Raw genomic sequence first — 15,671 nt, forward strand, 5'->3', positions numbered from 1 at the left:
ATCAAACTGGTTATTTGCAGTTCAATATAAGCAAAGAATATATGCTAAAGTATGCAAAATCTCCATCCATATGACCCATCTTTTCTTTTCATTTTTGACTCAAATGTAAACGTGAACTTGTTTATAATGTTTAAGCCTTAATGTCCTCACACTAATCAGCTCTAATACAGGAACCTTAAACAGGCAAAAAAGAAGGGCACATTTCAAGCTCAAAATTGGAAGAAAAATACATTAAAAGACTTTTATTCATTATTTTCTCTTTAAACAACTCAATGGGTTGGTTTCTGTTGCTGTTTTTGTTTCTGAAATCGCATGGTTTCAGACTCAATCTGTAAAAACATTTATGTAGTGTGTATAAAAAGAGGGCACCCACAAAATAATGACACTTAGTCCACACACACGCGCGCGCACACACACACACACACACACACACACACACACCCCTTCAAACATTTACATAAAATTTGTTCCCCCTCTATAATATTCCAAATACGTATACACACATATACATATAAAATCAGTCTGAAAAGTGATGGTTATTTGTCTAATATATGGTCATAATCACATCTGCCTATTTTGTTCTAGTATTTTTTTTCCTTTTTTGCAACAACTCCATGAAGGTTTTATATTAAAAAGAAAAGAAAAAACAGCCTCAAAAAAAAAAAAAAAAAAAAAAGTGTCAACCTGCAACAGTCTTTCACAGAAAGACTGAAGAAAGGCAACAATGTCACTCACTACTGCCCTGCCTCTGCTCAAAAAGAGGAAGTGGAAATGAACAACTTTCCCCTGATAAAAGTTCAGAAGCAACACTGCTAACAGAAACGATTGTACCTGAACAACATGAGTGCTAGTGACTTGCAAGAGGAGAAAATAAATTATAATTGGCACAAAGGGGGGAGGGGGGGTTGAAAAAAAGAAAAAAAAAAAAAAGAAAAGAAAAACAAAAAACCAACAACATCACTAACAATGCAGGGACAATCAAATTATAGTCATTCAAGACAGGTTAAAGAACAGTGTTAACCACAAAAAGCAGAATCAGTTCCTGTGGTGTCCACTCTGTGAAACTGTCATCAAATGAGGAAACAAATAGAAAAACAAATCTTCATTGACTGCTGTCCGAGCCCATATCCATATTTCGTTCAGACGGTTCTCTCTGGACTTGTCGGTTAGCACTCCTGTGGACCCTGATTCCTCTGTGACCATCGTGGCATAATATGGCACAGTAAAAATTAAAGTGGTTCTTGTTCTCTAAACAGAGTCATATTCCACATTCGTTCAGTCTTTTCTACTGTTCATCTTTGTACTTCAGTCCATTGCAAGCAAAAGCAGCACACATCACAGGGTCATAAAATAGTCCACAATAACATACCACTTTCTCCAAGCCTTTTCATCCTCATGACACATCACTCCATACGGGTGAGAAACAAAAATAACAAAACAAAAAAAAACCTCCAATATCCTGGAAGGGCTGTAAAATATTTTAATATATCTTTATACTGTACTTTGTTAGAGTTCTCAGAGGCAGCTCCACACTGAGCACCTCATTGCTGTTCAAAACTCCACTTCTTCACAGACAAAACAATCTGAGAACTGTGGAGGACATCAAATGAATGAAAAAGAGGGGAAAACATAGGCAGAAGAAACCTTACTACGACATGACAGGACAATAAACAGACGTTGTAGAAATGTTCATATTCATTCTCCTGAGTCCATAGAATACAGAGAAGAAAAATGGAGGGATGAAGGTGAGAAAGAGAGAGAGAGAGATGCAGAGCAGAGCAATGATGAGTGGTACGTATACTGAAACATGTATAATGGAGAGTGTGACAGAGTGCTTAGGCAATGAATGGAGGAAGCTAGCTCCAGAGACCGGCATAATTTCCATGTAGCCCAGAGCACAGCGGTCCTCCAGCAACAAACAGCTTGGTGCCAGAGTCGTCGTAGCAATGTGTGTAGACAGCATTAGGGAAGGAGCTGATATCTGAGAAGTAGCTCCTCCAAGTCTCATCATGGTTCTAGAAAAAAAGAAAGGCAACAAAACTGTCATTAGTTTCCAGTTTTATCTAGAATACCTCCTGAAAGCTCTGAAAGGCGCTTAATGAAATTGTGTTTAAAATCAAATTAATTTTTATAGCGCTCATCATAAAGCAGTTTAACAGAATTGTGTCCTAGCCTCAAGAATGCACTGCCATTTCATGGTTACTTCTCGAACAGTGAACAACTGGATGCATTATAAAAAACTGTTTAAATGTTCTAGCATTCAATAGTTTATTTTTGAAAAGAAAATACTATAATAAACAATATAACTTAATTGTGCATTTTGATTAGTCTTAGTTGTCATAAACCTCTGAAAGATGGTATCCTGCATATTATATAATGGAATCTTTGCATTCATCAATGCCTTTCAAATTTAGACATTTTTGCATGCAGTATATACTTTATAAATGATCACTATACTGACCCAATAAAAGGGAGTAAATGAAATAATACATTACTACAAAATAATAGTAACGTACCAGCCAGCCTCGCCCTGTGGTGAGTTTAAGGATGCCATCTCCACTGCACTTCCTGTACTCGCCAGGTGTATTGGAGGGATCGTCAAGGAACTTCTGAGCCCTGATGTCGTAGAAGAGCAGAGAGCCTTGGCCTGTTCCCACTGTCACTATGTGCTCATAGAAGCTGACAGAGCGGATGCCTGAAAAATGTTACACATGCAAAGTGAAGTGAAGATACAGATGGGAAACAATGCTAGTATGATGCAGTGGAGTATGTTTGTTGAACTTACCACTGCCACGCTCCCGGGAGCTTACAGATTTGATGTTCTGGGATGATTGCCGAGGGTCAAGGAAAGACACATGAGCCTGGGAGCCCACAGCATACACAGACCAGTCCAGTCCATAAGCAAGACATACATTCTCCTTACAGTATGGAAGCTTTGTAGAAAGCTCCTGAAATTCAAACATTATAGAATAATAAGCATTTTATGAGAATACACAAAAGAAACATCTAAGTACACTGAGAAACGGAACACTTGTCCTACTTTACCTTACACAGGTTGTCTTCTGCTTTCCATAAATGAAAATATCCATCTAGAGACACAGCACCCAACTCCTGGTGAAATAACCAAAAGAGAAACAGGTGAAGTGTTTATTTAAAAAAAATAAATAAATAAATAAACAAACAAGTAACGCATTCTGAATACATCTACATTTTCTTACATTTTAAAACATTGTGAATGTGGAAGTCACAACCTTCTACTTAAGAAAAATATTCTGTTTTGTTCTACTGTAAAGTGATTGTTAAAGAGTAAAGACTATAACAGTATGTAAACACAATATCTTCAGTGCTTTGTCTAGTAAATGTCTTGTCTGGTGTGTAAAAAAAAGACCCAAATATGCCTATGTCCAATTCCATAGCCACTAAGAATTTTATTTATATAATCGTGTACCAGTAGTGTTTTAAGGGAAGAATATGCTTTGGAACAGCTTTTCTATTGTTTACCTGCATGTGATTTTAATGCTGTTTTAATCTATGAAATAAGTAACTTGACAAACGACAGTGTAAATAAATATTCATTGTATGTGTTGATTTAATCTCTATGCAAAACCAGAACAAACCAAAACAACAACAACAAAAAATGCCTTAAAACACTGCTATCAGCAGCAGGATAAAATAATTATTCTATTTAATTCTTGCTATAATTGCAAAAGTTTTATTCACTTGTTTGATTTTTGGCAGTAAAACCATGAGCCTGAAGCTTTGCTAAAAGTAATATCCTTTTCAGAGGAGTTTTTACATCTGTAGTAGCTATGACTCCATAAATAGAGGATGAGGAGATAGAGGCTGTCATGTAAGAAGCACCGTGAATAGTTCACCTAGAAGCACAGAGAGAAAAAAAACCAAAAAAAAAACCACCAGACTGAACCAAGTTTCTTGTCATTTTGATGACTCAGGATCCCTGAATTCTTCAGATAATTCATTTAAAGACAAGTTTAAATCAGTGGTGTAGCCAGAAATTGACCTTTGGTTGGGCCTGTGCAAAAGTGATTAGACACAGTTATTCTTCCTAAAATAACAAACAAATGTAAATTTGAGGGGTGCAGAAGAACTGATTTTGGTGTGCCATTGTGTGCTTTACGCAGAGTCTCCTGCTTGTATGCCTGGCGCTCCGATCACATCCAGAGATACCAACTTTCTGAAGTCAAATTAAAGAATACAAGGCCCGGGTGGGGCCTTTCTGAACAGTGACAAAGCAGAATCTGTATTTTGCAAATACCAAGTTACTTTATAACTGCTGTATTAACTTAAATTGTTCATTAATAACAATGAGATCTGAAGTGAAAGCATCTTATTATTCTAAGAGGCCTAAAATACCGGTTTTATCCTCATTACATTTCCATATTTAACTTACATACAGTAAAGATGTCATAACATTAGTTATTGCTGCCACTTTTTTTTTTTTTTTACTGTTGTCCTATGTTTAATATACTAGACTAGTCTGCTTTTATTAGGACTCCTATAGACTCCAAGCATAGTGTGTTATGTATACTGTTCATCTTATATGAAATTATTTAATGTGATATTTATGTATAAAGAATTACTTTGATTCTATAAATTCCCAGTGTTTCAGTACTGACCTATATTTCTCAGCACCTCCACAAAACAAATCCCCTGTAGGAGGGACTGTGACTCCATTGGCTGCAGGATTAAATGATGGATAGTAAACCCTGACTGCTGATTGGCTAAATAAAAGTGACAACCAATAAGAAGCTTTCTCTTGTTAGGAGCCGGGGAGTATCTGCCCATCCTTCTGTCTGAGGAAGAGCCATGGAGGTTCTGTCTCAAACAAGTAATTCGTCTAAACATTCTGAAGCTATAAGTCTATATTCTGACATCAGGTGCCGCAAATATTCACTCCTTCTAATTGAGATATTCAGACATGCCATTATGATTAATTACACCCTGACTGACGAAAATCCACCACAGCTTTTAACCAACTGTGACCAACAGATGAAAGTATTTAGGTAATTCATTAATTTTACAAACGTAATTGTACACTGAATACTTTTCATTGTAACTGTAAAAAAGGGAAGAGACTGACCTTATGGCTGTTATTGAAGGCAAGGGCACGCACTTTGCAGTTATAGGGGTGGGTGTACTCCTTAGGGATGTCTTTGAGGGCACGATGAGAGATGTGGGCATAGCAGGGGACCCCCTCCTCAGCTTGTTGTTTTTCAGCCAGGTTCAAGACCTCCTCCGACACCTCCCACAAGCCCATGGAGCCATCCCGAGAACCTGATAACATTAAAAACATACAATTAAATAAAATGGCGCGATTGCGTTTTTGTGAAAAAAAATTAAATGAAACGTACTATAATAATCATTGATAACTAAAAACAAGCGTATAAAATCACGAAAGGCATCATAACAGTAAACACAGTGAGGCAGAGTTCAACCAAAAGGGCTGTATCTGTTTCAAGTTATGACAGTAAACATTAATTCATGATTTGCTTAATTGTAAACTAAAACTTAAAAGCGGCATTCATGATCAAAATACTTTTATACAGGGTGGGACATTTATATAGATACACCTTAATAAAATGGGAATGGTTGGTGATATTAACTTCCTATTTGTGGCACATTAGTATACGGGAGGGGGAAACTTTTCAAGATGGGTGGTGAAAATGGCGGCCATTTTGAAGTCTGCAATTTTGGATGCAACTTTTGTTTTTTCCCCTCAATGGGAAGAGGGTCATGTGACACATCAAATTCATTGGGAATTTCACAAGAAAAACAACAGTGTGCTTGGTTGTAGTAACTTTATTCTTTCATGAGTTATTTACAAGTTTCTGACCACTTATAAAATGTGTTCAAAGTGCTGCCCATTGTGATGGATTGTCAATGCAACCCTCTTCTCCCACTCTTCACACACTGATAGCAACACCGCAGGAGAAATGCTAGCACAGGTTTCCAGTATCCGTAGTTTCAGGTGCTTCACCATTCCCATTTTATTAAGGTGTATCCATATAAATGGCCCACCCTGTACATTTCAGTAGTTGTTTCCTCACTATTTGCTGCTCTTTGGTCTATTTTCATGTTCAAATCCGGTCTCATGTGTTTACAAAGCCCCAGTGTCTATAAGTGAGTAAAACCACAAGTGTCTCAACCCAGTATACTAGTCTGAGTCTTTCTGTCTGTTTCTCTCTCTTTGGCATCTGGAGATATTTAAACAACTGATGAGAACAAACGTTGGAAAGCACGTACCAAGCTGAGGACATTTCTCTGTTCCTGCTCCATGGGTGGGTGATACTTATCTACATACATATCTTTTCTGTTTCGGATTACTTATGGTGGACATGTCTCCAAATTTGGGAGATGGCTAACTGCATTACTGCAAACCAAAAAAACTCAATTTACAAATGAGTTTCTGTGGTAATAGAAACAGTGAATAAAAACGTACAGACAAGTTAAACTTCAGCCACGTACAAACCGTCGTTTCATTCCCCGAACATACTGTTCCACCTTAAAAGACCTGGAGCTTCTGAACGTAAACAACCCAGAGAGAACGGTTTCCCCACAATTTTAGACAAAAATTAGGACGAATGTTATTTAAGTTGAAACAAAGAATTCCAGAAATATGAACTCTTCTTCACCACACTACAGACACTGCACACAGCAGCACATTAATGGTGAGAGATTTCCTCAAACATGGTTTGAATGTCACAGAATGAAAATGTTGAACAAAGTCAAATAGCAAAGAGCAAGCCTAGTTTTGCTGGACCGCTATTAGCCATATAGCCATTGTTATAAAGGTGTTTCTAGTATTTCAAAACAGGAATGCCCAAAATACATACCCTTGTTCTTGGAAGGTCTGGAGAAGCTTTGGTGCTTCATATCAATGTCATTGTTTACAATAATAACAAACAATAAAAATAGTTTATCTTGTCAGGTGCTGACCGTGTAAAAGTATGATCATGGAAAGCCTGTTATTTTCTCTCCATACCAACTGAAGCACCATGCTGAGATGACATTAAAGCAACTAATTTGCCATAAAGCAACAAAATAACATTCAAGTTTTCGAACATGTCTAAAACCAAGCACCTTAACTTTTTATCAACCAAGTAATCTATACTTGATAAAGGGCATCGACTAGATATTTATTACCGACTTAGATTTCTATAAGGGTCTGACTGATAAAACAGTGCTGTAACAAATTCATAGCCCTGTTTATTTTATGTAACACCTTTCTCTGGTGTTCTGGCTTTAATAATTCAGAGATTTTGTCAGTTTTCATGTAAAGTTAATAAACAAAAAGCTGCGCAGATGTAATTTACTCATCAGAAAGTCAGTAACGGTGAGATGTATCCATGTATTTGTGTCATTATAGGGACAGACAAGATGTCTTTGTTTGTTAAATATGTAGTAGAAAACTAAAGGCTGGGTCACAGAAACATTCTCCAAACATAAAGAAGAGACTATGATAAATATTACCTCAACAACGTTCAACACATTTCTGTTCAAGGCTCCAGTAAAACACTGAGCTTCTGTGGATAGTGGATGTACAGCACTAAAGCGGTGCGAGTGTGTCCCAATTCAGCTCTCAACTCTAACCCCTTGAACAATTTAAGCCTTGTGCCTTCTGCTCAAGTGAAAATTTTAATGAAGGATTTAGGGGTTATGGCAAGAATTGGGACCTGGGGAAGCCTGCAGACAGCAAAAACCTAGCGATTTTTTTGGTGATTTAGAAATCCCTGCAATTTAGAAACCCCTTTTTTAGGTCCCAGAAAGAGTACTTGACCGGGGAAAAGAGGACGTTTGGTCACTGCAGAACGGTTCAGCAAAAACTTTCAAAGAGAATCAGGACCACACCGGAAAGCTGAATTTGTTTCTTTCCTGGCACAGCATGTAAAATATACTCAGTTCCAGACAGTGCCCTACTCCCTAAATGGTGAACTTTAAAGATTTATAAAACTGTTATTACAACACCACTACATAGAACAGAGAAAGATGTTTGAGATTCAGCCCCCTTACCACGGCGTAAGGCTCTTGCATAACCTATGACGTAGGCTCTGCATTGAGTTAACGCAAAAGCATAAATCAGCCTTACCGTGCAGAAGGGTGTGATTTGGGGCACCACCACAAGTTCAGCCTTTAAGGCAAAACCAATACAATGAGTTCAGCCATACTACCTGGAACTGAAAACGTGAAAAGGAAGCTATGAAAACAAGGGCTTCAATCTCTGCTAAGGATACCTTTACTGTACTATGTCTTTACATTGAAATGACTTGTTTGCTGCTATAATAATATCTCAAGATAATACTCATTTAACAGTTGGTCATCATATCCGTTTTGCCAGCGGAAGCTCCACAGGAGCGTATTTGGCACATGACTTTTGAGAAACTCTTTTTGCTACATTACATGGCGAGCAGATAAAAATTATTTATTTATGAATGCCATTGATGTATTAGATCTCCCCAGCCCAGTTTGCGTGTAATAGAACAGTTTACCTGCATATATCACCATGTACTAAGCCAGCAACGTTCATCCAGATTTTCAAAAGTCAGCGTGATATTTGCCCCTTCTCATCTTCCTATAAGCTTTCTCACGTTAACTGCGGTTCAGTGTATTTAATACAGTCACAATGGTGTCTAACGGTTTTGAATTACCCAACACAACATGTGGTTAATTATGTACTTAGCACAGGCAATAATGAAAAATATACAGCACAGAATAGAATGTTGCCTTAGAGTGACATCATTTTAGATAATGGCCTTGAGGAAAATTAAAATGCACAAACGCATCTTACCTGACACAGCCATGGTATCACTGATCCATGCAATGGAGAAGATCCAATCATTGTGTCCATCCTGTTCAGGGAGAAAAAAAAATTATCTTCACATAAGACATGAACATAATTGGGTTATAACTTGTAATACAGATTTTATTTATTTAAAAATACCCCCCTCCAATTTATTTGAAAGTGAAACAAAAAAAGTGTGTACAATGATGATTTATCACACGAATGTAAGAATATAAACAACAAACAGACTCACATCCCCCACGCAGACAGGATCTAGAGTGGGCAGTCTGTAGACAGCCAGGCTATTTGGGTTGTCTCCTCCAGTGGCCAGCAGGGTACGAGAAGGGTTGAGCTCAATGGCATGGATGCCACAGCCCTGCTGGGAATCCAGACCAGCAGCTGAGCCTGGGGCATGAAAAATTGGACCCCCCATTACACCCATGCCCAGGGAGCCACCTCCCCTTCCCTCTCTATCCTTCAGCATGGGAATCCGTGTAATCTGTCCTGTGAGGACATCCACAACAAACAGCTAGACACAGACAAATAAAAAGACAAAGAAAAAACATTAGACAATAATTAAAACATAGTAATAAAGAAAATATAAACATTTACAGAAAAACTAATTATCTCACCGTATTGCATTTGGTCCCACACACCACCTGACGGTGATTGAGCCACTGAGAGGCAAACACTTTATTGAGGCAGCCCAGGGAGAACTCTCTCTCTTTGAGAATTCCCGGGATGCGTCCAGCTGCAAAGCCACGCAAGCTGCGCTGAAACCTCCACTCATGTTGCTGCTGTGGGCGGAACTCCCGTCCCCGGATAGCGCAAACAACTGACTGATGACCCTGCCGCCATTGCTGGGCATGCCTCGACAAAGATGATACACGAGCACGCTTATACACAGACTGGTACCAATCAAGCTGTCAAAAGAGAAAATAAAGGCAGTATTAATCTTTGATAGCTCTTTGGGTAGTGTTTAAACTGAAGTAAGGATAGGTTTGTGAAAAGAATATATCCTAAAATGTCACCTCTTCATCTCATTCATACTAATGAAAAAAAAAAAGCTATTTAATTACCATCCTGTACAAACAGTACCAAAATACTGGATATCAAGTGTATGAAATTAAGAATTTAATCAATAACATTAAAATACCTTTTTACCATTTTCAAACGTGTGCACAAAAATGATGACAATGAAATGTTTGAAATTAAATGATAATAATTTTACATTAACCGTAATGATTATTAGCAGTGGGCGGCGCTACTCGTGTGCTGTCACGGTACTAAAAGGCAAAGCCTGGGGGTCACAGCAGTCAGCCACGGGGTCTGCTGCAACCAGCAAGCTGCGGGGGTACTAAAAGCAAACGTTCACCTACTTTTGCCATTCAAGTTGGATAATACTTTATCATTTTGATAGTAAGTTTAATAATATATAAATACATTCCAAACTGTTTCCCAATTATTAAACGAGGTTCTCTTAATTTACTTCTACAACGTGTAAAAACCTGATACATATTTTAAAATCTAATACTTATCTTAATCTATTCTTTTTAAATATAATCTGTTTGCACACTGGAAACCGGTCTAATGTGTTTATGATAATAATGTGTTATTATAATGTGTTTATAATAATAATAATAATAAATACAAAATAAATGTTTTGATTATAAAATCAATATTCCTTGTTACCATGGTGCTTATTGATTTGCGCTCATATCGCCCAGCACTATCACAATTAATTGTACAATTTATCATGATTGTGATTAATGAACAATTATTTTGTTTTTGTATTTTTGAGACTGTTTTTTCTCAATGTTTACATTTGATTACTTTTTGGTCATGTGCAAAACACATCCTAACCACAGACGCTGTGTTTTTCTTTGGTATGAGGTGGTCTGCCTCAGCATTTAGGTTCTCCACTGTGTTGCTTCCATGTGACAGAACCACTTGACTACAGTAGGGTAGTGTGGTTTTAAAGGGACAGTACATGAACACCCATGGGGACATAAAAAAAAAAAAAAAAAAAAGAAGTAAAAAATGTATTTAACCGATATAGACAAGATTACGGTGATTAGAAGTTCTGAATGTCAATTTCGAAAATTTTAGATTAGTTTTTGATTAATTGCCCAGCCCTAATGTTGCTGTAAGTACATAGCAAATTTTGCTTCTGGGACAAAGAGAAATCCACTCGCTTTACATGTCCATCCCCAGGTCTGTGGACATTGGCCCTATATTACTGACCTAGATCCTAACAGCCAACTAGGTCAGGAGAGGATCTTAGTACACACACACACACACACACACAGACACAGACACAGACACAGACACAGACACAGACACAGACACAGACACAGACACAGACACACACACACACACACACACACACACACACACACACACACACACACACACACACACACACACACACACACACACACACACACACACACACACACACACACACACACACACCTTTAGTCTGGGGGCTCAGACAAGCGCAACAACTGTCTAACACACAAATGGACATTCATTAGAGGAGCTACAGATATTCTCAGATTCTTTGTCAAAACATATTTATTTTTAAATGAAAGACAACTAGTTAAAATAACATATTACCCATTACACAGACTGGTTTGTCTCAGAAATACACACATGTATTTCAAGCAGAATGTTCCTCTGCAAATTACAGATATTTATAAATAGTACAAATTAAAATGGGAAGAATGTACCCAGGTGTCTGAGTTTGACTTTTCACGTTGGTTTCATAAAACATGGCAAATTAGAAACAATCAAAACACTGGCTATTCAAATTTATCGCTCATTTCATACTGTGTTGAACCTAATATTGCGCAGTATATTAAAATAAATGAGAAAAGAAAACAGGAATTTTTATGAGATTAATCCAATAGCTCTATTTGGGAAAAAATCCATCATTTGAGAAGGTTGTGTGTGATTTTGAATCTGTAGAGAATATTTTTTTTTGTTGTCAAATCAAAAAATGGAGAATGTGGAAGGTGTCTACTGCACGATAACCCTTTACACCAGGGGTCACAAATAGGTGGATCACGGTCCGAGTCCGGACCCAGAGGCTGTCCTATCCAGACCTGGACCTCTAAAAGATAAACTATTAAGATCTGTTTAAATTTTGAACTGAGTGTTTAAGTGCTGTGACTCTTCAAATCGTTACCATTCAGGTTTAGCGTTCCAAGAAACTCACAGAGCTATCACGTGCTTTTCTGCATATCACACGTGAAGCTACTCAGCCAATCAGAGCTGTGCATTATGATGAATGAGTGACACACAAAGGGCAGGGCTCCGGACACACGGTCCTGAGGTCGGTAAAAATAGTCCAAGGGATGTGATAATAAAAAGCTTTTTTGAGACACTTTTGGGACAGTGTTGTGTGAGGTAAAACCAGAAACATTAAAAATAAGGAAACGATTACCACTCAAAATTTTCATGGTTGAACTGAACATGGTTTATGTTAACGGATAAAGTGCCATCCTGCAGCATAAATAGCCAATCAGCTTGCTGTTAATGGATAAAGTTACGCCCTCCTGCTGGTTACGGAAAAGCAGTAAAGTCAACTGCAACTACAAGACAAGACATTAGGGACTACATTTATATATGCATTTGCTTTTCAAAACCATTGTTTAATTTGTGGGTGGCACGGTGGTGCAGCAGGTGGTGTCGCAGTCACACAGCTCCAGGGACCTGGAGGTTGTGGGTTCGAGTCCCGCTCCGGGTGACTGTGTGAAGAGTTTGGTGTGTTCTCCCTGTTTCAGCGTGGGTTTCCTCCGGGTGACTGTCTGTGAGGAGTGTGGTGTGTTCTCCCTGTTTCAGCGTGGGTTTCCTCCGGGTGACTGTCTGTGAGGAGTGTGGTGTGTTCTCCCTGTGTTCACATGGGTTTTCTCCCACGGTCCAAAAACACACTTTGGGAGGTGGACTGGCGACTCAGGTGTCCATAAGTGTGAATGTGTGAGTTGCCCTGTGAAGGACCGGTGTATTCCCGCCTTGTGCCCAATGATTCCACATAGGGTCTGGACCAACCGCAAGCTTGAACTGGATAAGCGCTTACAGATAATGAATGAATATTTGTATTTATCTTACTTTATCTTATATATTTGTAAATCTTACTTTAAAAGAGAAAATCACTTTTTTAAAGGATTATTTATTTTTAATTATTTATAGGTATTGTTGAAATATATTGAAGTGCATTTGAAAGTGTAATTTGACATTCGGGTGTTAACTACATAAAATGTTGCAAAACTACATGTTTTTTTTTTAATGTACAGGACATGGCACTGATCATAATGCAAATTTATACATTAGGTTCCAAGCCTTGGCTTGAGAAATTTCTCTCTAACCAACCCTTAATTAATTTTATTAATTACCCCTCCCTTACACTATTCAAAATATGGTGTGTGAAAGGAAACTGCTTCCACATTGGTTGAAAAAGCCTAGGCACACCACTGCTCTCTTATAAACACTGGCATTGGTGAATGTTTCTCGGCCAGTCACACTGCTGGGTTTTAGAGGTGTGGCTTTTGAAGGAGGGCTGAATGTACGGGATGGGTCTTTTCGGGTTGTCTTTTTCTTTTTTATTCCTCCAAAAACAGGCATACAAGTTCCTACAAAATAACCTCCTCCAGCTTTAATTATCATTAAAGAATGGTTAAAGGGTTCAGATAACCTTTGTACATCTTGGGTCTGCGATTAATTAAAACAGCCTATTCAGTGAACTACTGACATGGACACAAACCAGGCCATTTCTATTTTTGGTAAGATTTCTACATTAAAAGGAACAAAGAACAAAGTACTTGTGGTTACGCTGCAGAATTGTGTGTCTCTCAGAGCCTCCTTTTCAAACAAAAAAAAAATGCTTCAGTCTCCCAAGAACAATGTAAACTGCTCTTTGGGGTTCACCACTGAAAAAAAGGGAATGTACACAATCTAAATAATGCAGGTGACACTTTTTGAGGGAAGTCTTCTTCAGTCTTCCAGACAGCACAGCACAAAGACTAATCCGCAGAAGTCGTCTGTTTATTTCCTAGTAATCACTTCCTGACAGTTCAGTCCCAGTGTTGAGTACTGTTCACACAGTGGAAGGGTGAAATGTGATTTCTTTTCAAATCTGATGCACAGCTTCAAAAAAGGACTGTATTTTCTAAATTTTTGTTTTAACACTTTTTTGAACTCTAGTTGCAACAGCTGTAAATGCATTATTTTACTTTAAGACAACTTCTCATATTAAAGTTATATGAATAAAGGTGACATTTCATTTAGTTCGTTTACAAAATTAGATATGGCTTACCAATTACCAAAAGGCTCACCACAGCTGTTAAGCAGGTACAGAAATTCATCAAGAAGGATGTGCTACTCTGCAGCATTTAGGTACTACCATAGCAAAAGTTAATCTTAAATAAATTTGTAAAATTTCCATGTGTGTTAAATTCATCAAGAAACACTAGTAATAAAATACGTCGTGTGTAAGTGTGACTGGCGTGAACTGTGACTGTGGGTAGTTTCATGTTGTAAGTCTGAAAAATAGTTTTCTAGCTTGATATTTCTCACCGCTAAACAGAGGTTTAGAAAGCCGTCTTGCAAAGATAACGTGTCAGCGTCTACTGTTCACTCCCCATTGCACACAGTTAATGTAAGAAAATAAACTGTTTTTAATGAAACATTTTTGTGATGTCACAAAACACCAACATATTTGGATGTAATTGATTTTTCTGTTATATTCTGCAGCATCTTAACGCACCAAAACACAACTCAATTTAAGGTCAGTAGAAAAATTCAATTAAGAATCTAGAATATGACAACTGCTCCATTTAAGCTGGAAAGACACATGAATAAAAAGCCAGCGTGCCACTGCTGCTCTATTTAAGGTGAACGAAATATACTAATAAGAAGACAGAGCGGACCTTCTACACCATTCAAAGTGGCTGGAAGAGTCTGGATAAAAATACAGCCCCAATTAAAGTGGAACAAAGTACTCCAATAATAAAACAGAGGGTGTGTGTGCAAGGTGGAACGAAATGAGACGAGAACGCAGAAAATCTTAACTGCTGTGAATATTTAAGGTGGAATGAAAAAAATCGGATAGAAGAGTCTAAATGCTGCTACGTTCAGTTAACGTGCCAGCAAAAAATCGGATAGGAATCCAGAACGCAACTAATGTGAAATTAAAATTGGAATAAGAAGTCAACTTCAACCTTGTTTAAGGTGGAAAGAGTTTCATAAACAGTTCGTTATCTAAACAGCTAGCTAACAATGCAGAAAAGTGTTATCCTTGTTAATCTAGCTTAAAAGAGCATTTTAACTCGCAGACACCAACCAGGCCCCGGTAACTTGGGAGATGAGGAAATGTTAATGTTGCCGGTGATTGAAGCGAAATGTAAGAGAGCTGTAAGGTCGTTAGCGTGTTTGCTAGGCTGGGCTAAGCTCGCTAAGCTAACAGTGGTGGTCGCTGGACGACATGAGTAGCAGGTCTACATTTACCTGTTGTTCCTTGAGCTCCGCTGCTTTTCTTTTCCTGCTAACTGTTTTTCTCGCCATAGTCGGACACACACAGGTCCCTCACCCACATGGAGGGCAGTAACGCCAGCAGTGTCGCCGAGAAGTGGAGCATATAATGGCGCTGCGCCCAAGATTGCGCTCGGTAAAAACAGGACGGTTTCCCCAGTGACTGCCGTTATTGAAGCCTCTTCTCAGCGGATAAAGCCGCTCCGTCAGCTCCTGGACACAGTTTTCTGGTCGCACCGCAGCTGTTTTTCACCTTCCTCTCCTCTATCTGCCCCTCTTCGTCCAAACGCGTCATCAACGACGAGCGCAGCCGCACTCTACTCAAACAACAACAACAGCT

The 15,671-nt window shown here is 38.3% G+C and overlaps 1 protein-coding gene across 1 annotated transcript; it reads right to left on the reverse strand.

Moving 5' to 3' along the window:
• Positions 1-237: 237 nt before the first annotated feature.
• dcaf12 (DDB1 and CUL4 associated factor 12) lies at positions 238-15,671 on the reverse strand. The gene is made up of 9 exons (XM_066645838.1): positions 15,308-15,671; positions 9,433-9,723; positions 9,054-9,329; positions 8,807-8,867; positions 5,102-5,295; positions 3,046-3,111; positions 2,786-2,948; positions 2,517-2,695; positions 238-2,015 (listed from the first exon to the last, which is right to left on the reverse strand). The coding sequence occupies exons 1-9, from the start codon at positions 15,362-15,364 to the stop codon at positions 1,857-1,859; spliced, it is 1,446 nt and encodes a 481-aa protein (XP_066501935.1). The 5' UTR covers positions 15,365-15,671; the 3' UTR covers positions 238-1,856.

This window comes from Hoplias malabaricus, chromosome 15 (genome assembly GCF_029633855.1).
Source record: "Hoplias malabaricus isolate fHopMal1 chromosome 15, fHopMal1.hap1, whole genome shotgun sequence".
NCBI classification, from domain to species: domain Eukaryota; kingdom Metazoa; phylum Chordata; class Actinopteri; order Characiformes; family Erythrinidae; genus Hoplias; species Hoplias malabaricus.

Excerpts from the sequence above, each read along its gene's own strand:
- dcaf12 (XM_066645838.1), bottom strand. The coding sequence starts at position 15,364 with ATGGCGAGAAAAACAGTTAGCAGGAAAAGAAAAGCAGCGGAGCTCAAG. Across the intron at positions 9,330-9,432 it reads GTGGGACCAAATGCAATACG|CTGTTTGTTGTGGATGTCCT; the intron begins GTGAGATAATTA and ends GTCTGTGTCTAG. Across the intron at positions 8,868-9,053 it reads ATCCTGTCTGCGTGGGGGAT|GATGGACACAATGATTGGAT; the intron begins GTGAGTCTGTTT and ends CTCCCTGAACAG.